Source organism: Neolamprologus brichardi, chromosome 17 (genome assembly GCF_056152115.1).
Source record: "Neolamprologus brichardi isolate AB-2024 chromosome 17, ASM5615211v1, whole genome shotgun sequence".
Lineage (NCBI taxonomy): Eukaryota > Metazoa > Chordata > Actinopteri > Cichliformes > Cichlidae > Neolamprologus > Neolamprologus brichardi.
In genome coordinates, this window is record NC_142120.1 from 7810892 (window position 1) to 7837817 (window position 26926).

The 26926-nt window shown below is 39.8% G+C and overlaps 1 protein-coding gene across 2 annotated transcripts; it reads right to left on the minus strand.

Annotated features, from left to right (window-relative positions):
• Positions 1-13122: 13122 nt before the first annotated feature.
• Positions 13123-26558, minus strand: tmem168a (transmembrane protein 168a). Of its 2 annotated transcripts, XM_006780613.3 has the most exons (7): positions 26119-26441; positions 25925-26021; positions 24233-25199; positions 23877-24152; positions 22407-22549; positions 18487-18764; positions 13123-16046 (listed from the first exon to the last, which is right to left on the minus strand). In XM_006780613.3, the coding sequence occupies exons 3-7, from the start codon at positions 25058-25060 to the stop codon at positions 15496-15498; spliced, it is 2076 nt and encodes a 691-aa protein (XP_006780676.2). In that variant the 5' UTR covers positions 25061-25199; positions 25925-26021; positions 26119-26441; the 3' UTR covers positions 13123-15495. The 2 variants fall into 2 exon arrangements, with proteins under 2 accessions (XP_006780676.2, XP_006780675.2); XM_006780612.3 differs by lacking the exons at positions 25925-26021; positions 26119-26441 and adding an exon at positions 26505-26558.
• Positions 26559-26926: the final 368 nt, after the last annotated feature.

The following is a 26926-nucleotide window of genomic DNA, read 5'->3' on the forward strand; positions in this document are numbered from 1 at the left end:
ATTGGATATGATTTTAAACACAGACAATAACATGCCAATTTATTGAGATGCAGCTATTCTGATTGCAGTTTTGGTCTGATCTGTCAATTTTGGTGATTTGGGGGATTCTGACTTTCTTTCTAAGGATAGTTGTTTAGAGTACACACACTGTTTTGTTACAAATCGTAATAAAAGATTTAACATTTGCTAAATGTCAGATTTTGCGGGACCTTTGATCAGTCTCGCCCACACTCAAAGTTACTGGACAAAGCTGTAGAGAAAATCCAGAGGAAAATGAACTGTAGGTTATCTCACTTTATGTCTACATCTATGCAGTGTTTTGGTATTATATCTCTAAAACACTAGAAAATTGAGTTACCATTAACTTTTTGGTATGTGCACTTGAAACATTGCTGACCTAGATGATAATGATTTATGTGCTTACATGGCAGGTGCATGTTAGGCTGAGATCAGGTTAATTAGAGCTGCACATATTGGAGATATGTGAGACTGGTCACGGCTGATCAGCTGAAAACCAGCCGAATCTGGTCACCAGCCAATCGATCAGGACATCTATACTAATTAGAGTTACCATTAGTTGTCTGTCTATTTAGATTTAATAAGGCGCTCAAACCTTAACCACCCTTTCCAGGCTTCATGCTAAGCTAAGATATCTGCAGTGATAGCATTCATCCCACTGCCTCGTGGTAAGAAAGCCAATATGTGCAAGTGCACAACACAAGTGAAACCAGCCCTTTGCAATGAGGATCTTTTAGTTTTGGCCTGTGGTTACTTTTGCCAATTTCAATATGACTAAGGCAAGAAAAGTACAGAGAAGTGCCGGTTTAGTTGTAATGATATAATAGATTCTGATGGCAACGCTGTGATAAGAGCTGATACAGCATGTACTTTAGCTTCTTTATATATTTCAAAATACAGTCAGTTCCTGATTCATCACACACTTTAACACTTGCCTTTAGCTGAGATCAAAACACACTATGAAAGAGTGACAAAGAACTACAAGTGCACTTCTTCCATCAATGAGCTCTTTTTTGGGGGGTGAAAATCAATGTAGTCACGCCTCAAGTGTAGACTCAGTGGATATTTGAAAGTTTTTGAAACTGTAATTTAACTGATCCCAAGTTGCTTCCCCTATAGTGTCAGCCTTTTGCTTTTCTAAGTGGGCTTTGCATAACTCACTGTGATTGGTTATGATTTCTTAAGCAGAACCCTGACAAGCCGACGACGTTGAAAGTGTCAAGGTGAGTCAATCAACATGCCGTCAAATGAAAGCGTCCAATTACCTCACCACCGATCATGTAGTCTGCATGCAGATTAGCCAGGGTAGATATTCTTTTTCATGTTCGATATGTTGAAAATTCATTGCTGTCCCAGACACTGTAGGAGCTCTAGTTAAAGCATTGTGCTATCAGAGGGAGTAAAGCATTTCTGTGTCTCGATCATATCTACACACAGCTTAACTGCCTGGCCACTCAGATAGAAAGGTGAATAAATATTTGGCTAGGTCATGCTGTTGCTCAGAATGAAAGCGCCCTGTGAAAAAACATGACAGAGTGCATTATTCATAACATCACAGGACTAATAAATTCTGCACTTTGTGTGTGGCAAAAGGTGAGAGTCAGATATGTGGAAATGCAGAGTGCCAGGAGGGCACTCAGTCATGCTGTCGTAAACCTCTATTATGAGGACTGAATGGTCTTAGTGCACACATAAATCACTTCCCTAATATGACCGTAGCATGGTGACTACCCAAACTACCGCAAAGCGGGGAAAAAAAGGAGCAGAAAACACTTACACGGGAACAACACCCTCCCCCATCCAGCAGTCCAGTCGTACTGACCCGAAAGGCAAAAAGCAATTTCGGCTGAGAGTGCCAGCATTATTACAGGTCTTGATGGAAATGAATAGCTGGGTGGAGAGCTCGACAGGGTAATGCCTCACATTCCTTGTACTGCTTTCTGGGTCAGGTGTTTTCTTAGATTCCCTGCCACATGTGGCACGACAACGCAGGAAGATACGAAAAACCACAAGCTCATACACCCCTGGTAGGCACCCTGGGTGCATACAAATTTTTGAGTTTGTATTCAGCAAGTGAGTCAATTTGTTGGCACCACATGGGTCATGTAAATTCATTATTGACTGATAATAAGACTCTTGGCAAGGACTACTTATTGGCAACGTCTTGCCTTCTTACCTTATTATACGGGAATATGATATAGCCTCGGAATTATTTAACGACTGCTGTGAGACTACAGAGGATATGCTTTACAGGCCTTTAAAGCATATTAGATAAGAGATATTTTATGTGTTTTTTTGCCTTTAATACTATGATGTCTATACATCAGTCATTCAGCAAATACAGTCTCTCTGAGCAAAAGAACAATAAACAGTAAGCCTGCAGTGGTATCGACTGAGCTGGAAATTAATTTGTGTTTTGCTCAACATTAATTAATCACTTTTAAGAATAGTACCTTAGCCAAGCTACACAGGATGTTTTGACATTGGTTGTTCTCAGAACATCCTCGCGTCCAAAAAGCATCCATTCAGAAATTAATTACAGCCCTGCACCATCACTGTGAGTGCAAGCTGTTTTAATTAGCACGGTGAGAGCTTAAGTTTTTCAGTCGGTTAATTCTCTGTAATGCAGCACAAGCTAATAAATGTGGACACAGTTCAAAGTGAACGGGTATTTAATGTATATATACTTGCTGAGCATTTGGGCATGCATGCACCTTTAGTTTTTGCAGGCATACATGCAGCACACAAGCAGAGCTGAAGGGGACAAAGCGAGACATAAAAAGGGCAGAAATGACAGCAACAAGGACAAAAGAGGGAGAAAATGTTGATCCTTCAAGTCATTTCCACCATTGTTAACACCCAGATTAAAGAGGCTGATGCACTCTACAGAGATTGCTAGTGCAGCCCTGTCTTTTCGGTGGCTGTGCATGTTTCCAAATCCCCTTCCCTCCTTGGAGACAATCAATAGAAAGCTTTTTCGCAGTGGACAGCCAAGAATACAAAGGACCCACGGGTAATAAAAGTCAGTCCCTGATGTTGCAACTTCAAACTCTCAGCCGCTGGTAAACACCACTGACGAGTAAATAAAGAAAACATGCAGCGGCCACCGACAGCTACTTCTCTGTGCAGGTCAGGGCTTGACTTTCATTTATCTTTTCATTATATATCCCTATCTATCTATCTATCTATCTATCTATCTATCTATCTATCTATCTATATATATATATATATATATATATATATATGTATATATATATATATAGATGTCTGAATTACCCCAGAAGCCATAAAATACGAGCTATATGTAACAAATGTGCACCTTATCATGATGTGCAAAGGGGAGTGCAGGAAAAATGTGATAATATTAGAGACATAAACTTGGGATTTGTGTCATGTAAGCTATACTACATGGTAATTTTTTATCCAGGCAAGCCTTTCCCCCTTCACATTAAAAAGAAATACAGAATGCAGCACGTCGAGAAAACAAGTGCTCAGAGACTTTTATTTCCCTCTTGATGTGTTTTCTATTCACTAGTTCAGGAAACCAAGACACATCTGAAAATCTCAGCTGGTGGTTTTTCTGATTCTGTCATGTCTAATTTCAGACTTTACTTCCTGTTTTGCATTACTGGGGGACAAGATTCCCGTGTTGTAGCAGAAAACATGAGAAAGTGGCACTGCATATGGAAAAAAAAACTACTGCGTATAATACACTTTCTTTTTTCTTCTTATTTCTAAAATCACGCAGTCACAAGCAAAACACATTCCCAGCAGTCTGCAGCAGGGATAAGACTTGCTTCACTCTTAACTTAATATCAATACAATTTCTGTTTTCGTTGCCTGCAAGTAAGAAAGATGACACATGAAGGTCATTCTTGCATAAATCTTCAGTGCACAGATGAACACCCGTCATGGAGTAGCCATTCCCATTTGCTGTTTCAGTCAATTTATTGAATACGCATCAGGCCATGATTTCCAATGCCCCCTCCAGTCCGCACACAGGTAATTAAACCGAATATGATCCACAACCGGGTGTTAAAACAACTCAACCTGAAAGAGGAGCTTAGCAACTCGAGGTGAAAAAGGAAAGGAAGGCCAGCAGCAGCAGATTAACGGTCAGGGAAGAAGTGACCTATCAAGAAAATAATAAAAAATAAACTGTTCATATAACAGTGTGGATCTGACGGTGTCCTTGAAGGCATCGTTAAAGCGCTGCCTTGGGAGCTGCTTCAGAGAGGGTTTTTAATCTTGCGCTGTGTTTTGAATGAGAAATGATGTCGTTGAGCACATTTCGTACATTAAAATGCAATGAGCCCTTCAGGTAATCAGACACGTCGGCTGGCCTCATGCTACAGTCATGATGATCAGTGGGGCAATTACCACTCAGGTTACTTTGTGTTAATTTCTCTCTGTAGATGTGACATTATGACATGTCTTTTGCTTTTATTAAAAACTGTATAATATAAGAACGCTGATTCTCTAACATGTTTCGTTTTAATGTTTAATTTAAATTTAATTTAAATGGATGAGTAGCATTACATAGGTTTAGAAATTGATTTAATGTTACATTACAGATATATACATTTACACATTTTATTAGGTACCCCTTGCTAATACCAGGTTGGACCCCAGTTTGCCTTCACAATGATCTTAATTCTTCAACAAGGTGATGGAAAGATTCCTCAGAGAGATCATAGGCCATACTGACATAATAGCTTTGTGCATGTGTCGGCTGCACATCCATGATGTGAATCTTCCGTTCCCCCACATCCCAAAGGTGCTAGATTGAGATTGGATGACTGTGGAGGCCATTCGAGCATAGTGAACTCATTGTCATATTCATGAAACCAGCTTGAGGTGAGAGTTTGAGATTTGTAGCGACTGGAAGATAAGTACATTATGGTCTTAAAGGGATGAATATGGTCAGGTACAATATAATGTTGCATCAGAAATCAGGCCAAGTATTGTTCTTCCAATTTTCGGTATTGGTGCCCAAAACAGCCAGGCCATTCTTCTCTGACCTCTGGGATCAACAAGACTTTCTTGCACATCTTTGTTGGACCATTCTCTGTAAATTCTACAGATGGTTATGTGGGGAAATTCTAGTAGATCAGGAGTTTCTGAAATACTTAGACAAGCACACCTGGCACTAAAATCTCGCAAAGCCACTCAAATTACCTTTCTTCCCCATTCTGATGCTCCAACCCAGTGTCAGAGCAAGAACTTGAGCAGGTTGTCTTGACCAGGTCTACATGTCTTAATTCACTGGGTTGCTGTTATCTAACTGGCAGATTAGACAACAGTTCAATGTAATTTAATGTTGTCAAAGTAACACCTATATATTTGGTCAATGAGGTTATTTGAACAGACTGTTATTTGACACAGTGGTTCGTGGACTCACATTTTTTATGGCTCTATTTTAGCTTACCATGGCTATCATAAGTCCCTTTTTTTTCAACCCAAATGTAACCATATTTAGGTGAGAAGTGGGACTCTAAGTTATCAGCTAATGCTAGCTTGAATAGTACAGTACATCCATAGACTGTGCAGCAGTCAAACAATGCGTAATAGACTAATAAAATATTCAAATTTTAGTCCCCAAATCTGGAGGGCAGACTTCTTGGATGGGCTGTTAGTACTATTACAGCTACCAGCTATAGTCACCCACCTATCATTATAGCCACGCCTCGATTAAGGATACTTTAAACCTGAATAAATTGGAAATGGCTGTTGTAAAGGTAACAATTAGCTACCAAATAAACATTTCTATTTCTGCTCTGAAGTTGGACATTTAACATGACTGTGTATTGAGATTAGCTAACTGTTAAAGCCAGCCTCAAGTGGCTATTTGAACAGCTGCACTTTTTGGCAGCTTCATCTCTGAAGGTTGCCTCTTTTTATTTGAATTTTTAAAATGTATTTTAATTGTGCTTTACTTTTTGAAATAGCTTATTTCATTCTTTAATAAAAGACTATTTTGATTGAGCATTGGCATCTGAAATACTTCAGATAATCAGAATTTGCACACAAATTGTGATTTTTGTTAGATAAACACAATCAGGTAAATGAGAGAAACCGTCTCATCCACATTGAACAGCTCGACTATTAAAACAGCTAGTCCCTCTTCATCTTCACATCCCTAAAACATCTCTCGACAGCCAAAAACACACAGTCTATTTTTCTGCCACCTTGTTTCCTCTCTCATTTGTCTCTCTTTGCTCTCCCCCTACTTTTCACCTTTATTGCTACTCCGCCCCTTTCAAGCTCTCCATTCTTACCCTCATTTTCTTTTTGTTTTAAGCAGCCAAAACAGATGAGTCTAAATTCTCCCTGCACTGCACACAATAGCAGGCAACAGCACACCTCATTCAGCTTGTGTGGTTGCATATAATAGACCACTGAGAGATTTAAAAACAAATAAAAGAACTTTAAAAACAATCCTAAAATGTACAGGTAGCCAGTTGAGTGAAATTCAAATGGGGGTATTGTGCTCAGACTTTTTTGTGCTGCAGCATTTTGCAGACGCCTAATGGATGCATCACTAACTCCACAATAAAGTGTGTTACAATAATCCAGCCTAGATGTAACAAAGGCATGAATTACTGTCTCCAAAGGCTGTTTTGATAAGATGGGCTTTATTTAGGCTAATTGCCTCAAATGAAAAAAGGTAGATCTCACAACAGCTCTGACCTGGCTTTCACGTTTAAGACCTGCCTCCATTTTTCTTTTCTTGTTTGGCCTTACCCATTTTATTCTCAGCAGCAATTTATGTCCCTTTTTGAATACCTATGCTCATTGTCTCCTTCCCTTTCTCTGATTTTACCTCTGTCTGTGGCCATGCAGTCATCTGCCTCTCAATAAGGCTTTTCCATGCTGTTGCCCAATTGCTAAACAGTCTGAGGCTAAGCAAGGGCTTCAGCTTGCCTTTAAATTGCACAGTAAACCCAGGCATTGTCTGAATGAGGCATTTTTAAGATAAGATAAGATAAGATAAGATAAGATAAGATAAGATAAGATAAGATAAGCTTTATTAGTCCCACACTTGGGAAATTTGTTTTGTCACAGCAGAAAGTGGACAGTGCAAAAGTTATATAATAAAAAATAGAATACAATACGAATAATATACTGTACACAACTGTACAGAATAGAATAGAATAAAATAAAATACTATATACAGTAGAATAAAATAGAATAAAATATTAAATAGGATAAAAATAGAATACAAATTCTATATACAACTGAGTAAAAATACAACTTTGTCAGAAAAGAGTATTGTATTGAGTATTTAGTCTTATTGCACATGTGTGGGTTTGTGTGTGTGTTTTGCAGCATATGCACTGTATATATGTGCAGAAAAATGTGTTAAGTATATCAGAAATTTCCTGAAGGAGAATATGAAAGTGTGATCACCCAGTGTCAGGTATACCTTTCCCTTTCCCAACTGCTTCACTCTGACACACTGCCATGGGCGCACCTGCCCACCTACATTCCCTTCTATCTATCTTTCTTCCATACATTGCCCTTCTTCTTTTAAGCTGTTCTCTCTCATTTTCTCACATTGCTCCCTTTCTTCCGCCTGGACAGTGTATGCTGTCGTCCTCACTGTTTATCAGGTCACCGTTCCTTCCCATGTCTTACATTTTTGCCTCATTTCTCTCTCTCTCTCACACACACACACTCTTTCTGTATCTTTTCTCCTCACTTGGAGCCTGGCTGGCTAACATCGTGAGCCAGCTGTGAGGCGGCAATCAAACGAGCTCCTGCTACACTCCCCGGGGTTCTGCTGACATTACACACAGACACACAGAAGGAGTGAAAAAACATGTGCACGTCCTTGCGCACACGTACACGTACACGCACACACACAAGCACATGCACACAAAAGCTGCAAGACCAGCAGGTCAGGGACAAGTGTATGCACAGCAACAACACTTTTGCCAAAACTGTGCATAACTTTGCTTCTGATTTGGCTTTGGCTCTTATCACAAAAGGATTCCCTTTTTATTCCAAGCAGAAGTTGTACTTAGATCTCCATTTGGAATTTCTTTGCCTCTTTGGAAAGGTCATGGTATAAATTCTGAATGTGTCTTACGCTGAATGGATATATAGTGGCTTTGCAAAAAGCTGCACACATACACACGCACATGTACTCTGGAGCAACCCACGATAAACATGCAGGAAAGCAAAGGAGCATTTGTAAATCCATCATCCTGCGAAGCTGCCGTCCCTTAAACCCCCTTCAGCACATCCTTTCTTAATGCCTGAGCCACACGTAAAGCCAGCTGACTACTTGTTACAGGCAGTAAACAGGCACGTCTCCAGTCAGTGCCTTAGTGCGTTGTTATGTCATGGTTGAGAAGAGACCCCAAGTGTGTGGCTCCATACCCCATTTATTGGCAGTCAGACAGAGTGAAGATCCGAGGAGCAGGCTTAGGTGAGTCATGCATCAGCACTGCATTAGCTGGAGAGACAATTTCAATGCAGGGTGGGAGTCTATAGAGAGTAGGGGAAGCTGGGCTAGCATTAATTCTGCCTGGCTCAATAATGGATTTCATTAAAACAGTCAAACATTTCACAGAAGTCTTGTTCACTTAAGTCTAACGGAATCTACCCATCTACAAAATACATGGATGCTAACCAAGAACATATGGGTGCAATGTTATTTTCAGTTTTATACCACATGTACTGTAAAATGTATGTATTTGTAGTATGTTCACCTTTACTGGGTAATCTAAATACCAGAATCAATAACATACTGACCATAACTTACATGTTCGTACTTGTAGATTTAAATCTATTCCACAGCTTTTTTCTTACCTATTGAGGATTTTGATGATTATTTAAATTAATTTTCCTGTGTGTGACAAAACATTACAAGGCACTTTATATTGTAAAATAAAGACCCTACAACAATCCCCCAAGCAAGCACTGGGCGACAGTGGGGAGAAAAATAAAATGAGTCTTTTTTTTAATAGATGTATACATAACTCACAGCCAGCACCTTTGAAATTCGGCAGCATAGCACGTCTAAATTGTTTAATCAATTTGCAGTATTACACTGTTTATGTACAGCAAAGTCAATTAACCAGCTGCTGGCTTTTTAAATGTATTTGCATCTTTTTCACACAGCTCAAAGGATAAATCAATTAGTAGCCCAATAAAATGTCATGTTGAAACACAAAAAGTTAATATCCAGAAAGAATCCTGAAGAACACTGAAAAACTTTGTACTTTGTAATTCCTCTAGAATTAAATGTGAATGTGAATTTCATCTGAAATTTCATTTACCTAATAATACTTATAAAATACTTCTACATATACAAATAAATGAAATAATTGTGATGTAAGTCATGTAAAGATGTACCTTTGAACAAAAGAAACACAAAAATTACACTAAGTAATTCTAAATAGTGTGTAAGTTCAGGTATTTTACACGATAAAAGAACTAATTAAAGTGTAAGTAGTGCTTAACTTCAGATGTTTATGGGGAAAATATTATACTTTTAATTTAAATTCTACTGAATTGCACTTGTCAAAAGGGGAAAATGTTGGTAAGTAGCAGCAGTCATAGAGTGTGAGCAACATTGAATATTGTACCATGTTATGCCAGTGTTTTGTACTATGATGTATTATTACACTTGGCAGCATTGTGTGAACATTGTACTGAATATTTCACAGGACTATTGCAGGTAGGGGTTGGTGAGTGAAGCTCACAGGGTCACTGTTTGTTTGTTTGTTTACTTTTTCACTGAAACATTCCTCCAGGGTTCAAATTTGGCTCTCCCGATGTCAGCTCCTGCTGAGTTTAGAGGACGTCTTGGTTTCGCTAGCCTAGCTCAGCCTCATCCTGTCCCATCTCAACTCAACTGTAACAACAAAGCTAATTACCAAACCTCCGGTCCCAGACATAGTGCTGACATTCTTGTTAGCCTCCGATATACACTTTTACTTGACTCAAGCGTATAGGCATCATCTGGCTCACACTAAGTATATCTGGCTGGTTACAAGAGCCAATACTCAGTGAACTGCTCATTTCAATCCATAAAGGCACACATGGAAAAAGCTCTTTTTATACCGCACATGATACAACCAGAGCAAACTGATGTTCAATTTCTTCTGCATCAGGGATTAGGATCGCTTACCGATTCCAGTATGTGTGTCGTGCATTTAGAGCCAGCATTAACCTGAGTAGCTGTTTCTCTTTTTTTTCTTATCGCAGTTACGCAGTGTGGGGGGGTTACGTAAAAATGGGGCCAAGATAACAATGGTACAAGGTGGCCCAGATGCCTGCCCACGCAAAATACACTTAATTCCCTTATCCGCCCATAATCTTGACCTTCACTTTCCAAAAAGGCATATGTGTAATAACTGAAGCTACAAGGTCTGCTTCACACCACCTCCCTTCTGCATCAGCTCCTAAATCCTTGCCCGGAGTAACTCAAATCCGTGTACCATGAATAATCTCTTCACACATCTGCCTTGAATTTGAAAGTCTGTACATTTTAGCTGACATTCTTATCTTTACAGCGAATGTCAAGGGGGTCCAAACTTTTTTTTCCCTCAGTAAGGGAAATTTAGCCTTTGTAACATTCGAAAATATGGACGCGTTTCAGTTTTCTCGTTTCATATGCCGACTTTTGAATTCACTACGTTCTCCTTTTGGCAGAGCACCATAACTTTTTAGAAACTGGGTTGCAAGTCGAGCACATTGCAGAATGTATACTTTAAAAATTATGATGTCAGAATCCGTGTATTGTTTATAAGTAGAATAATACCCAAGAGCGGATATTCAGGCAGCTTCTTCCAAATGTGCATAGTGGGGAGTGTCATAAGCTTAAAAGGCCACTAAACGCCTTTGTGATTTGAGATAATAGATTTGACATTTCAATGCACCACCAGTCACAGCAAGCAGGTCCCTTGAAAACAAGGCAAAAATGTTGGAACAGTGAGGCAGCTCAACCTCCCCTTTACTCTCTGTGCCCGGAAAAAAGGAAGAAAAAAATAAGATATTCAGTATTTATGCACATATATTATTCTAGTAGGCCTACAGCTTGCTGGATGAGCTGTAGAAGTGATAAAAAAAACCTTAGTTCAGCTCATTTAAGCTTAAAAATCATTGAAATCATTTTTTTTTACCTGTCAAACCAAATCTGTGAATACTATATGAATAGTTAAGCACCATAATGATCAGTTATAAAACAGGAATTAAGGAGAATGAAGCTATAATGAAGAAAAAAATACATAACATTGCCCCCCATTCAGAACATTCTGGATTAACAATAACTAAGGAACAGCTGTTGTATTTGCCCAGTTCCTCTGCTAAGATTCAACTTGGGCTATAAAAGCACATTTTTTTCCCCACAAAATTGCGGGAAAGCATCTTGCATATTGCTTTGCCTGCATTCAAAGGTAACCACTAATGACAGGCAGTAATTACCCACAGACGGGTGACTCAGCTGCAGAGAAACAGGAACAGGGAAAGGAAGTAAAGGACTGTTGTGTACACACGTATCTGTGCCGATGTGTTTGCTTAAGTGTGTATGTGTGCATGCTGGGCTCTGACTCAGCAAATCCACATGGGTCTCAGAGGCAGCTGACTGTTTTATTACCTAATCCAGTTTAGGAGATGAATCTGGCCCATAATCTAATATTCTCATAAACGATTCCCTCCTTATACATGAATCTCTGACCTTAACTACAACCGCGGCTTGCAGGCTACAGCAATGAAAAGAGCAGTCACACCAGGGAACATACATAGATATATGCCTCTTGTTTAATAATTGCCACAGTGCTTAATCAACTTATTGCTCACATTCTACTGTATCCTTAAAATGGCTTGGTATTTATATTACCTAAGAGCAACAATTTAAGCGTGGTGAAAGGTGGCTGGTTTGTGCCTCCGTCAATATGATCCCAAACTGTTTCAATACTCGCAAGGTTTAGGCTGTAGGGAGGAGAGTCCATAACTAATAGTGTTCCACTGTGCGTGTGTGGGGTTTTTTTTCTATCCGGGTATGCATTGGCAGTGTGTTTGGGATCCTGCAAAAGAAAACTGTTGGCAATCAGATGCTTTCCAGATGGCATTGCATGGCCGATATGCAGCACCAAACCGTGACAGAGCCTCCACCATGTTTTAAAGATGTAGATGCTAGTGTACCTCTCTCCTGACTACCTTTGCCGCTGATTTTCAGTATAATTCTAAAGTTATTTGGCATATCGTAACCTTTTCTCCTTGTTTTGTTTTCTTAACATTGGGTTCTTGACAGCCAACCATCCACTGAGACCATTTCTGATGAGGTACTTCTTCTTTTGACCTCCACTTGTCCAGCTTCCTCAATTTTTTAAGGACACATTGCACGTCATGTTGGGATATTCCCATTTTTTGCTTTTGGCCTAAGAGGTCTTTGAGAATCACCTTGTTGATGCAAAATTATTTACTTAACTAAAGAAATGGGAACAAATAGATTTTGTAGAAAGCTGTTGGTGCCTAAACATGCCATTTAAAAATAGTTTCCTAGCTACGTTTGAGTTAGCTGCCTCTTTTTATCCTTGAATGAGTCATAGATCAGTTTTAAGTAGCTTAGTAATAAAAAAAAAAAACCCACATAAGTATTCATCTGAAAAAAGGCCTTTTAGATTCCTTTATGAAAGACTTTCAGAAAGCCTGGAGAACTACTTGTCAAAATCAATTAAAAAATTTTTTTTTTACAATAACATCCGGCTCCTTGGAACTTTTGCACGGTATTGTATAACAGAAACTATATAATATATATAATATACCTGAGGATTTAAAATTGTAAGCCAGCAATTAAATGAAACATATAAATAACTAAACACAATCGATAATAGTAGCTGGCTAAAACTGGATAAAAAGTTAATAAACCTGAACTGATAAATATAACTAGAAGTTGAAATAGTGGGCTAGAAGGGTTAACAGTTTCAATGTCTGGATAAAAAAAAATACGGGTAAAAAATGTAAACTGTGCACTTAAAATATTGGATAAAGAGCTGAAAATGCTAACTAAAAAAAGCAAATGACTGATAAACAAATAGGCTGTTTATAAGAAGAAGGGTTGTCAGAACAGCTTGCGAACCATAAGCAATTAATGTTAAGTTCAACATAATCACTAATTGAGTCAGTCATAAGCTGAAAGTAGGCAAGATCCAAATTACTTGGAGTTCAGATAACCACGCCGGAACATGAGAGCTGGTGTTGATGAAGAGGTTCTTGAGTCCATGTGACAGTTCTTCAGGGGGACGTCAGAAGAAAAAAAAAAAGTTATAAATGAATGCTGATATGAGACATTGCTTTTAATGTCACCTTTCATCTTTCCAAGATCTTCCCCAACCTTCCTCTGTGCCTAATACCACCCTTCAGCCATGAGTCAGGCCACAGCCCTGATCTCTGGGACCATCGAAATACCCAGCAGCGCCTTGAACACGTTCAGCTGGGCACTGGGACTAACTGAGGTGAAAGCTCAGAGAAAATCCCTCAGAGATAGTAAGTCATGGATTGTTTCATTTCTCTCCAGCTAATAATGTTAATATTTGCCAGACAATACTAGAATTTCCAGAGTGCAGGGTCTCTATTTACTCTGTCTGTTAAGCCAGCTACGTTAAATAAAACTGTCTGATATCAGCACGTCTAACTCTCGCCTTCCTCTTCTCATCTATTATTTTTCCCCCCTTCTGTTTGAATTTCATCAAACTGATCCTCTCTCTATACTTCTCAGCCCTTTCAAACTTCTCAACATCATCAGACAGCATTCTTTTAACAGTTTATTATTCAAGTTTACTGCAACTCTGACATTATCTGACATGAGAGGCACAATAATGCAACTCAACCTCATCAGAAACAAGGCAGGCAGCATTCCACGCACTTCAGGAATGTGTGAGACAGAAAGGTACAAATCAGCATGTAAAGAATGGTCACAATGGCTTTTGGAGTTCAGTGCAGAAATGCATAGCAATGACAGTCTCTTCATGCTTTGGCGCATTGTCTTATGAAGCACTGCTTCACAGCATGGCTAACACAAATGGCTAGAAAACTTGAATGGGTTTGTATAGAGCAAATGACTTCTTCAATTTCCATTGATCTGTGTAAACAAACAGGATGAGGTATAAGACAGGGCCATTGTGTGGCGATAATATGCTGTCTCACAGCCAATGCATATTTCCTTTGTTCAGTGCAGAGATAGCTGCACATTTGAATACTTCAATAATAATCAGGAAAGAATCCCACAACAAGAGTGGCAGCTTGGCATCGTGGTTAGACCTCTCTACATTATAACCAACGGTGTCACCAAGTTCAGCCTCGCAATGGCTTTTTTGCCGTCCATCCTGCCAGGTAAGGCTTTAGAAAGAAAGCTCCATCAGTTCACAGAGTTTATGTAAAAGGAAGGTGAGGATCTACATCAGAGCCTGTATAAAAGATGGACTTTGCTTCTTTATCTAGATGGTGAAGACAAAAGGGAAGAGCACATCATGACTCTTCTGTTTTTTTGTTTTTTTTTAAGGGTATCTCATAAAAATCTATGAGAAAATAGCCGTTCCTTGTTCCATGACCTCAGTAAACAATTTCTTGCTGAGCTCCCATTTCTTGGTCTAAAGCACCAGAAACTCAACAGCCAGTCAGTAACCACTGTGTGTTTATGTCCATCTTTTATAAGCAGTCTACAGCCTATTTAGTGTAGATAACATAAAAAAAAATAAGCCTCAATATTATAAATGATTCGAAATTTATCTTTAAGGCACTTTATCATACACCGTAACAAAAGAAAAATGTGAAAACCCTTCCAAAGATACAGAAACCATATTCAAAGTTTTTGGTATGCAATTAATAACAGAGACAATAAAATAAGATAACATAAAAAATAAGCATAAAGTAAGAAAAGTACGAAGTAAGATGAGAGTTTTCTGTTCTTAGACCTCGTCCTAATTAATTAAACCACAAGCATACCTCAGTACTCTTTATTTCAATTTAATTTACTGGGATTGTTAAGTTTAATATTCTTTTGGGCTCAGAAATCCAATATTGACTTTTTGTGATGTACTTGGCACAATATCTTGAATCACTGCAAATAAACATCTTTCAAAAATAAATGTAAGGAATCTGGTGCTGACTGAAGGCCAACCTTTATATCATTTATAGTATTTTAGACTAAAATAAAATATGATTGTAGAGATATTATAACTGGTATGTAGCACAAGTTATTTTATTTTTTATACAAACATCTTATACCCAGCTGCTACATCCTGATTCAAAATTGAATTGGTTAATTCATGAGAGGCCCAACTCCACATTTCCAAATTTCAAGTCCAAAACTAGAAACTAAATTTGCATCATACTTTGGGATTTGTAAAGCAAGAGCTGGCACAAACAATAAAAATGCTCCCCTGTAACAAGACAAAAAAGTTTCTTGGAGTTGGACCCTTTATGAATTTGCTGATTCAGCTATCTGACAACTTCCCCTTTTATCTATGAGTGCACCAGTTTAACGCCTTGCCCAGTGTCCAAAACAGCTGGTGGGAACCAGGCTAGTTTACACCTCCTGAAGCAGCGCAGACATGTGCTACATAACCAAAACAGGTGAAGGCCACAGCACCAGTTGGACAGGTGCACCATGGGGTATGTAGCCTTAGGAAAGTGGGTGTTCCAGTGCTTGGCTACATCACTTCCAGTGGGAAGATGGAGTGTGTAGTCGCTCCAGCGTTTGGACACACTGTAGACAGCTCTCACGGTCCGCCCTTTTTCAGACCACTGGGTGTCGCTGGCTGGGTTGCAGTTGAACTCCACCCACTCAGAAGTGAATTCCCCGAGCAACGGGATATCTCCAGCTTCGGGGTCCACCATGGTGGCTGACAGCTCAGCCCCCTGCACGGCTACATAAATGCCCTCCACCCTGCGCACTTCCTTGACCCAAGGGAGGGAGTATTCGGTGTCCAGGACCACAATGAGACGGGAACAGTGGCCGGCGTTTTTCTCCTTCCACAGCTCCAGCAACTGGGCCAGATGGAAACTCTCACCTCCTACAGTTACAGGAGATCAGACAGTAAGAAGGAGAAAGAAAGAACAGCAACAACAACATCCTATGACTAGTTTGATTTACCAAACTCTCTGAGAGAGAAACAGTGAAGGTCAGCGAGCTGCTATTCACTTAGTTCCATGTTCAAGGACAATTCATTGGGACATATGGCCATAGATGGACATGGCAGCTTGGCAGCGATCGAATCTGTCAACTATTACTCAAGGGACTGTCTTTAAAATCCCCTGTCATCCCGGCAACAGACACAACGACAAAAACAACCTTAATAGACTGTATATTTATATTTAGTATATTTTGGCAGAGAACAAACATTGAAGGTCTGTTGCCAAATTATTTCTGTTATTCCTAACATCAGTGCTAGGTAAGTAAATAAATAAATAAATAAACGAGGCTGAGAAAAATAAAATGAAATCCATTTATGGACACAAAGCAGCTTTGCCACATACTGCTTTATATTTAGAAGGGAAAATGGGCTTTTATTCACATATCTAAAACATCAAGCATGAGCCAATTTGGAGAATCTGCTGCACAGCTAAATTTGTATATATGCATCCAGTGTCATCAACAGAGTACTTCCAGACTATTTTCAGGAATCCCAGTGTGGACAACACTGCATCAGTGGGTCGTAATAACCAGAGGGATCCTTTATTTGATTTGAATTTCAGTCGAAGCAACCCCACTTTTTCAAAAATGTCTCCAGTTATCCCCTGAGCATGCCACTGAAAACGACCCTTCAGGATTGTGACTCAGGGGAAGTGATTATGCTTTCGGTGGGGAATTTTTTTTCTTTTTTTTTTACTATTTGCAGCAGCACGCAGAGATAATACGTCAAGTAATCTCTGAAGAGGAGCTGGAGCTGACACTGTGTTGACCTGCTGTGATTCTCATTTCTGCTGAGGGAACGCTCATGTCACAGCAGACTCTCTGTAACTTTCACAGAATCGTCTCTACTGGAGCCAAACTTCTGTGCCGAGTCCTTCATAGCAATTTCAACTCTTTACGCTTGCTTGTCTGATTCCTTGCAAATCAGTCTGATTGACTGAGAGAATGGGAAAATGAAAGGAATGGAAATTAGACTGTAATGCAAATGAGACTGCAGACAGAATACAATATCTACCTAATGCTATCTGAAACAACAGCTCTGTAGTCACTTCTACTTCTGTGTTGATTTTTTTTCTGCATTTTAACTGATTTACATCTTCGTCAATTATGTGTGCTTAGATGTTAAAACTGCCCGACAGCTTTGAAGAGAGAAAGCTGATATGCAACTTATGATGCACCTAAAATTTGATTTGTGAGGACTGAATGTGTCAAGTTTAATCTTCTCTCGGTTTCCAAAAAAAGGAAATAAACAGCAGAGATGTCTGAGAAGGCCAAAACAAGTGATTCTTTTGTTCTACAAAAAGCTTCAAGTTAATGTACAAACCATTTGATCTCATCTAATTTAATGAATTAATAGAGTCTGAACATGTAATGTTTAATAATAAATCAGAATATCTACAAAGAAAGGATCGTTCTCTCTTGAAATGTTGACCTAGGAATTCTCCTATATAACATGGTGGACCCCAACGTTTTTCTTAATTCATATTAGTCTCTTCTGGATCACACTTATAGCTAGCTGTTTAGGTGCCATGCTTGCTTGGTAACTAATCAGTAAATCTTCTGTAACAACTCCCAAAGGCTCATCTTCTCATGCTCCTATATCTTGTGGGGTTCCCCATGGGTCTATTTTGGGTCCCCTTTATATATCATTAGCACAGTAGCCCTTGAGCAAAAACACTGAGCTAGTTTTCACTGCTACCTGCCACTTGAGGTCTTGTCTGACTGAAGCTAGGAACTGGATGTCCAAAAACCTTCTAAATGATTTACTGAACGACTATAAAACTGAAATAATTATAACTTCACCCACCTCCCCCACCTAGCACTAGCAACACCATTGGACTTTCATTTAGTCAGAGTCATCAGAAAAAGATGTCTTCAGAGAAGCTTGCAACCTAGGGGTAAACGCAGACTCCATGTTCTTTTGATAGATATCAAGCTGCCTAACTGTCTCCAGTTTCTTTATCAGTTTTTAAATGTTCATTTATCAGTAATTATGAATTCCGATACCAATATATCTGAAAATAGCCAAATATATCAGTGCTCCGATGCATTGGGACTCTGGATATATTGGTTAGGCTCTATTAATTATGTATTCTCTTTGCTGAATGGTGTTTAAATATCCCCTGGATTTATATAATGAAACTGTAGTTGTAGCTGGTGAAGTTGAAGCTGTATACTTACGTGGATGCATTCTTTTTATTTGCCTCACTAGTACATTTAGGAATTAAATGAATGCGAATGGACTATGAAGTATGACCACTTTCCAAGACTTAAAAACATCAAAAAATAAAGCAATGACAACATGGATCTGTGGCCTTCACCTGACAGAGCCCAGGAGCCGGAGCCTTTGTGCGTGTGCCCACTGTAGAATATCAAATAGGTGTCATGTCGTGGTCCGTCTGCCGTACGAAGCTCCAGAAAGTTGCGCAACTTTGTAAGTACAGCCTCCAGGGTGACACCGCTAGTAGAGTAGTCACAGCCGAATGTCTGAATCATGTGGTGGGAGAAGAGGCGCTGGATGTTGTTCAGCATGCCTGTGGAGCGCAGATTCAACAGCTCCACCTGCTCAGGTGGTAAGAGAGTGGGCTGGCCACCGGCGCTGGGTGAAAGAGAAGGATGAAAGGCTGTGAGAAAAGACTTGTTGATGTTTATCTTTTCTATCTACTCAGAGGGAGGCTCAAGTTAGGTGGCTTGTCAGCAGAAGGGGAGGGTGGTGGGGGGGTGGTGTGTACTTATTTATTTATCTACTTTCTGAGTGAGAAGTTGATAGATTGACATACTGGGGTGGAGTAGCTGTCTCCCTTGTTGGGGAGAGAGGAGACAGAGAAGAGAGGATAAGAGGAGATGGGAGAATGCAAAAGGTACCAGCGAGGGATCGCTACTGGAGGAAATGACATTAGCCTCAGGGATGAGAAGGAAATAAAGAATGAAAGCAAATAAAAAAGTAGCAAAAAATGAGATGGTACAAAGGAGAACAGAGTAGGATGACAAAAACAGGTTAAATATATACTCATACTCATACTCAGTTTATAAAAGCACCATTCTTACTCTTAAGGGCGATTTTCCAAACACAATTTCATAACACGTTAGTAACTAGGGATTAAATCAATATCAAATAAGTCATATCACTCCCTCTGCCATGTGATTACTAATTCGCTCCTGCCAAGCATGTTTTCACTGAATCGTGAAAGAGCTCTGAACAGGTTCCCCCACGAATATGACTTACCAGAGTAATTACTTTATGATTCCTAATTCAAAATAAAGTGACCAAAGTTGCTTCCCTAAATGAAGGAGTTTGTTCACACGTAGGGGGAGATTGAAGGGGCAGATTGGCACAGATGCTGTGCCGTTCTGTTGTTGTGAAGTGAGAGCGAAACTAACAATTTACTGGAGTATCTACTTTCCTACCCTCACTTACAACCATAAGGTCTGGGTAGTGAAACAAAGAGATTGTGGATGTAAGAGGTGGAAATGAGCTTCCTCCATACCTCAAGGGGGCCACAGGGAAGAAGCAGGACACACTGGATCATTTCTTGGCTTGCTTGGGAATACGTCTGTGTTGTCTCAGAAGATGTATAGGATGTGGCTGCAGGTGGGGTCTCTGCCCCAGATAATTGGCAGAAAATGGATGGATAGATGGACCAGAATACCATACTGGTAGACGGATATCTTGCAGTGTAATTTCATAGGGTCTCTCTATTGTATATCAGTATTGTGGGCAGCTTATTGCACTACTTTTGTTACTAGCACTGTTAAATGCAGTACAACATACATTATTTTTATTTCCATTGGAGAAAATATTTTTTTCATAACAAATTTATTTGGAAAATCATTGTGTCTTTTTGGAGGATTCCATGTGTATACCTACGGATGAGGTAATTTTATAAAAGTGAGAGTGGATACAGGTTACAGAAAGTAAGCTGTGAAACACAGAGAAAGAATCCATATACCTATGAAGCGGCTTTCTACAGTGTCTGCGGGCTCGAAGTTATTCAAAAAGTCATAAGTCATTCTTGCAAACACCTGCATACATCAGCCATCATATTATGCCCCGTGCCCACGCTTTCCCCTTTAACCTGCCAAGGGGAAGTTTATCGAATAAACGCCTGAAGAGTGATGCTTTTGTTTTTACAGCTATGAGACAAATAAATGGATGTTATCGGTTGACAGCGAGGCAGTACTCCTGTCCCCAAAGGAAGTTCGATGAACAATTACCTTAATGATGATAACAATTGAGGCTAGCTATAAAAACACATTATACCTGATCAGAAAATGCAGAAAATGCAACCTGAGCATGACTTTGTGAGCTCATCATTTCCCCCAAACCCATCTAATCTTTTTAGATCTCATGACGCCCAGGAGAGTAAGGGCCTGTGGTTTGAGATTCCAACCACATCTTCCCCTGTGACACTCTCTCTTTCATCCTTTAAAAAAAAAATCCAATCCTTTCCTCCGTAGCCCTTTCACAGCTTCACCTCTCCCTCCCCTTTCTTTGCTATCTCTGTCCATTTTTTTCCCCTTTTAACCACCACCTTCTTTCAAAGTTAACAACATCACTCCTCTTTTGTTTATCTTCTTGTTGTTTCACCATCGCTGTTGTTGCATGTGTGCCTCGCCTTTTCACCCATATCTCGGTAATCTCCCAGAGGGAATCTTGTCATTGTGAAAACATGATCTGCAGCCATCAAACAGTCGATTATACTCTGCTGCATTCTCATCATGCTCCAAGTCCTCCCTATGGATCCTGCACATGCGGCCTTGCATACAGAGCATCTAAGACTCCAATACGACATGGGCCAGTGTTCAAAATCACCTAGACCGTTAGACTCTACTAAGATTGATATCCCATTTAACCGAAAAAGCTAACTTTTAACTAAAAAGTTCAATAATTCAATAATTACATAAGAAAAAAAAAACCCAAACAGGATGGCTGAAGAGCTCTTAAATGTGGAGACATTTATAACTGATGGCTAGCTTTTGGTGTTTAAGATGATGAGGCATGGCGGCATCTTCAAAAATAAAGTGATTAAGAAAAACTGCATGGTCAACAGAGTGGGCTGTGGTGGAAACATCAGATGCGGCTAACAGCAAACGGGTGCATCTGAATAACTTGGTATGCTGAGGAGGGATCGGTGGAATGATCCCTCAAGGGCCCAAGCATTAGCGCTATGTTTATGCAGTTATTGGCCTATTTATCCCGTTGGTTTTTTGTTAAGTGAGGAGAACGTTCGGAAGAATGATCATGTTTACCACTCCTGGTGAGAGTGGTAAAGGCTTTGACATCGGCTGAGCGCGTCTGAATGTGGGAATGCTCCATCGATGCATTTTGCTTGGGTTTACTGTACATGCAGTACGTGGAGATTAGTTGAGTATGCTGAGCATAGCTTTGCTTACCTGGCAGTTAATGTATGTTCTCAGTGTGTGATGTCATTTGAAACCCAAAGTTCACACAAGTCTGTATGCTGTCATGTAGAAAACAGCTTGTAAAACACCATTTAGCAGTAATAACTTGAACTAATGTTTTTCTGTATGATTTTATCACTCTCTCATATCGTTGTGGAGGACGTTTACTGCTGTGCTTGGTATCACTGTCCTGTTGCGTGATCCAATATATGCCAAGCTTTAAGTGTTGGACACATTTGCTCACATTTGTTTCCAGCATGCTCTGATAATACACAGGAGTTCAAAGTGACTGTACAGCAATTATTATTTGATCAGCAACAATCATATAAAACAAGCAGATCAGTCCAAGTTTCTAGTTGACGATCCTCATTTGTAACAGTTTTTTAACTTTCAGCTAAAATTGAAAAAATAAATATTGTTATTGTTATAGATTTAACCCTGTAAAGTGGATCATATCTGATACATGAGTTTTGCTACTGTGGGCAATAAATTGAACAAAAATGGTGTCAGAAGGCTCAGAAAACACTCCAGTTTCAAAAATTATATTTTCCTGGGGATTATTTCATGGTTCAGGCTTTACAGAGTTAAGAGGTGTTATTGCCAACATTGTTCCCATATGTAAAACCAATGTGAATGTCCTGAAACACTGATTTTCACGTGTTGATGGGAATAAAAGGGACATTTAAAGATCCCTTTCTGGGCTTTAAAAACGTGATTTGGGCATTCTGTTTACATTTTGTTGTTTTTCTCAAGTAACAAATACATTTTTTAGCCCCCAAACCAAACCATCCACAACAGAGGATATTCCCAATCAAAACAGTCTAACTGAAGGGTGTACCTGCAGTAAGTGGTAGGTACAACCAGGGCGTAGCCAACACAAGTTCCTCCCAGGCAGCCGCCCAGCTCGTGGAACAAACCATGCGCCAGAGACTCGAGAGGCAGCACCACCAGCACAGCACTGAGAAAGAGACCGTTGGAGGGCTGCAAAAAGCCAAAGAATCAGAGTCACTTTCATTCAACATTTACAGCTTGTACCGGCGGTAATCAGACTCACTTAATTGGTGTTGACACTCGGCAAGACAGTTACACAACATGGTACTGACACTGTGCTATTATCGTAGGACAAAACATGACAGGACCTAACTAAATGGATACACAGTGTTGTGAAAGACACTAGAATAAACATACTTCACAAATGTCAATCCAAAGCAGAACAATTACTGCAGCATTTGAGCTTGTATTTTAGGGTAGCCTCTTCCAGAGCCTAAAATAGCAGCATTAAAACCACAGAAATCACAATACAGTACGAAAGCCGTCTTTGCTATCATCATTCTCGGCTGATGATCAATTTGCCCAAAGCTGTGGCAGTAGTGGGTTTCTTATGAGAGCTTGGCACTAGGTTATGCATTCAAAAGCTGCCTTCTAAATAGGGAAATCACTCTTATATAGTTTCACAAAAGCAATATTCTGCTTTTCATTCATTCCACACTTTGAAATGCATTACCACACTGACTTTGATAAAAGAAAATTATAATACATGCAATGTATACACACACACACACACACACACACACACACACACACACACACACAAGTAGGCAAAATCTTTTTTTGGGTGGATCTCACATGTAAGTTCTTCATAAAGTACTGAATCCAACGTAATGCCACCAACTATAGCTGTAAACATAAATATTCGATTGGCTTTCTTAATATTCGTTGTTTCACAAAGGCTTGCTGATTCTACAACGGACTGCATTAATCTTCCAGTTATGTTTTCTGTGTGCAATACAATACAAAATTTCACAGCCGTAAAACATCAAAACGCACAAAAGCTAAACACTAGCTTTCTTCCACCTTCTCAGGCAAATTTGAAACTGACATCAACAATGTGCACATCCCAAATTAGAACTTGGGCCCATGAGAATCTTACAAGGTAAATGTCTAATAGGGCTAAATAAGTTATTGCTGCTCTTTATGCAAGCAGATAAGGATATTAAAGTACTAATTAAATTGGTTTCGCATGAGAGCAGAAGTCCCTGAGTTTGGGGAGCAACTATTAACTACACACTGCCACTAGAATGCTTCCACACAGTATCCAATATGGGTATTATATGTTTATAGAGGCCTTTTCATGACTACCAAAGTGCAAATGATTAAAAAGAGTGCGTAAGACTAACATAACCTTGAACCTCAGCAATATAACAAGAGTAGGATGATGCTTTCTATGCTATGGCAGTTTTCATAGAAAATCAAACATTTGCAGACTTAAACATTTTTGTCTTATCTGCTTTTCATTCATGGGTCTTACCTGCCAGGACACAGCCCCGAGTATCACTGTTGACAACAAACTAAAGAACACCAGTCGCTCTGAGATGAGGCAGAAATGTCGGATGCCTCGGGAGGCCATGACCTGGTCCAGACTCCGGCTACTCGACCGCTGGGCGCGCCAAGCCTTCTGACAGTCACTCAGCTTAGTGTGAAAGCCCCAGATTGTGATCAGCAAAATGATGTGGCAGATGGACCAGAAAAGACCAAACAGACAGAAACCTGGGATGACCAGATACCACAGGTCCAACTGACCAAGCTATGAAAGACAAAACAAAAGTTTAAATAAAAAATAATGAAAATAAACCCTCAATTTTTGTAATATAGCTATAAGTGTACCTTTAAAGCAGCAAGGACAAAGAAGGCTATCTCAGTCAGACTCAGAGGAAACAAGGACAGCTTCCTCCACACCTTCCCCATGGAGAGCACTGGCATCCAGCGCTCCATGGGGCCTAACCCACTGAAGTACACATCCAACACAGGCTCACAGAGCAGCCTGCCCAGGTAGCAGCCTAAGGCATAAGGGTTGGCATTAATGCCTAAGGCCTGGAAAAACACAAGAGAAGTAACCAAGGCAAAACTGATCAAATTGGCCAAAGCTAGGAGGGATTTCATCCTCAAGTCCACAATGAGAGCACCGAGGGCCACTACCAAGCCTATTATGGCCACTGACTTGTGAAGAAGCATGGTAGTGCTTGCAATGCCAAATCCTAGAAGCTCCAGTAACTCTACTGATGTTAGCAAGGTGGATTTGTAGCAGATGGAGCTGCATATTCGCTCAGTTAGGGCCCATACTGCTTTCATAACTACACTGGCTAGGAGGAGATAGTTTGTGACCAGTTCTTTGACATTTGAATCCAAGGTGGGGCTGTTGAGGAAACACAAAAGTCCAAGGAGAAAGCCAACCCACAAATGGAACAAGCTCAGGCTGGCATTTTCCATAGCAAAGTAGTAATGGAGGATACTGGCAATTCCCAGGACAAAGAGGCCCAGGATGAAGATAACCAGAATCATGGGTTCCCATGTCACCTCCCAGCGTACGTACATGCCAACACAGACTGCCACAAGGAGATTGAAGCTGGACAGGTAACCCAGACAACGCACTGATGTAAACACGTCCACCCCCTTCGGTGCACTGACTGTCAGCTCCTCTTCCTCCTGAGCCATGGCTGACGTGGATGTTCTTATCTAAAAGCAGTTTAACTATCAAATAATTAATTTCCTCCAGCCACCTTCTTTATACTTCCACAGAGGTTTGCCACATGGAGGACGGTGCCTCTTGATGACTTTCAGCAAAAATCAACCCCTGCGTGGAAAAAAAAAGAAACAGTGTGAGTGTATTATGTGGTACATTCGTCACATAGTCCAAACTTATGTACAAAAGGCAGGCACTTTAGTGTTTCCCCATGCAGAGACTATGTGGGCGGCGCACCCTGGCATATTAGTTGCGCAAGAAATATTTTAGCGACTAATTTTTGCAAATTTTTAATTACTTTTTTTTTTTACATCAGTGACTTTAACGCCATTCACAATTCCCAGTTGACAATCACTGCTAACCAGCTAAACCAGGCCCCTACATTCCCCAACAGCTTGCTTGTCCCACACTCTGGTGAATTCAGTCCTTCCTCTGCTTTTCCCCTGTGATCCGGAGAGCCACTCTAACCAGAACCTGCAGCAATGTGTAAGACTTGTAAGGGATGCAAAGTAGGACTAGAACTAATGTCACCAGCTACAGTTCATGACAGCGGTCCCTTCACCTGCCCCAAACAGAGTCTGTGGGAAACACTGCACTTTAAATGTATACAAATCTTAATCATTAATCAGGACTATCAGGGAGACAGGCAGGCAGCAAGAATTATCAAACCATTACTGATCTGTGGTCTGATCCATAGCTGTCCAAAATTAAATCTAGAAGACCTATGCAACTTAACTTCAATTTCAATGGTCACAATGACTGCAGAAACCTTCTGTATACAATCATTGATAAAATCCCATTAATACTGTTTACTCGTATTATATTTCGATCACTACCTTCGATCTTTGCTGTTGTGAAATTCTCTCACAGATTCTGGATTCTTTGACTTCCATGTGTCTCTCTTATAAATCCTTTGGAGTCATACATAAACATCTTCAGTAACATCAAGGAACAACAGCGTTAATATCAAATAAACGGAGTCTTATAAACGGAGTGAGTATTGGTTTTGTACAGAAGAATGAGGAAATACTCTTTAGTCACAGCAAAAGTGAGTGTAGTTCTCCTTCCATCGGGATCACAATTTTCTATGCTAACACTCTTTAAAATGACAACATTTTGACAGCGGTTGATAACACACTCGAGGTAAACTAATCAATTCGTATCCGTTTTCTACCCAAACAAACCCTTTAACTAACTAACTGACTAACTAACAAACTAACTATAGCCTTGCTGTCAGTGAGTGACGATGTGGCACTATAGCAGACAGGAAGTTTTAACTTAGCCTGCTCCCTCTTTGTAAACAGTAAGCTAGTTTGCCAGTGCACGATTTAGTGCAGTGGCTAAAACTGCCAACACAACCACGAGCCTTCAAATGTAAAACTGTATGTAATGTCTTTATCGTCAAATATTGCTTACATGTTGATTGTTTGGGTGAAATCATCGGTACTTCCGGGTTCTGTACTACGGCACCTCGCAAGTGTCGAACTGAACGTACCTTCGCTTTTCCCACAGAATTAATTGTGGCATTTTTTAAGGTCGCTCTGAGCTTATGCATTAAATTAGTAAACAGACAAAACTAAACGGAACTAAAATTAAACAAATAAAATCTTCGTTAGCCTGCTTTTGCTTTTTTGCTTTTTATTATTATTATTGCGGTTTATGCTATTTTTTAAAATAAATGTTGCTTCTGTATACATCTACATATCTACCAATAAGTGATAAACAAAAAGTTTAGGCAGACAAAAAAAAAGACAAACCTCAGTAATATTTTGACTCAACAACCACTTAATTAATTATTACTTGTCAGTATTGGTATTGTTCAACCCCCTATGCCCTCA

What these genes read in the sequence shown, in the direction of transcription:
- tmem168a (XM_006780612.3), bottom strand. Translation starts at nt 25,060, where the DNA reads ATGGCTCAGGAGGAAGAGGAGCTGACAGTCAGTGCACCGAAGGGGGTG. An exon ending in TCGGGGCTGTGTCCTGGCAG is followed by an intron (nt 22,550 to 23,876) that starts GTAAGACCCATG and finishes GGCTTTTTGCAG; the next exon opens with CCCTCCAACGGTCTCTTTCT. An exon ending in CGGCTCCTGGGCTCTGTCAG is followed by an intron (nt 16,047 to 18,486) that starts GTGAAGGCCACA and finishes CTGTAACTGTAG; the next exon opens with GAGGTGAGAGTTTCCATCTG.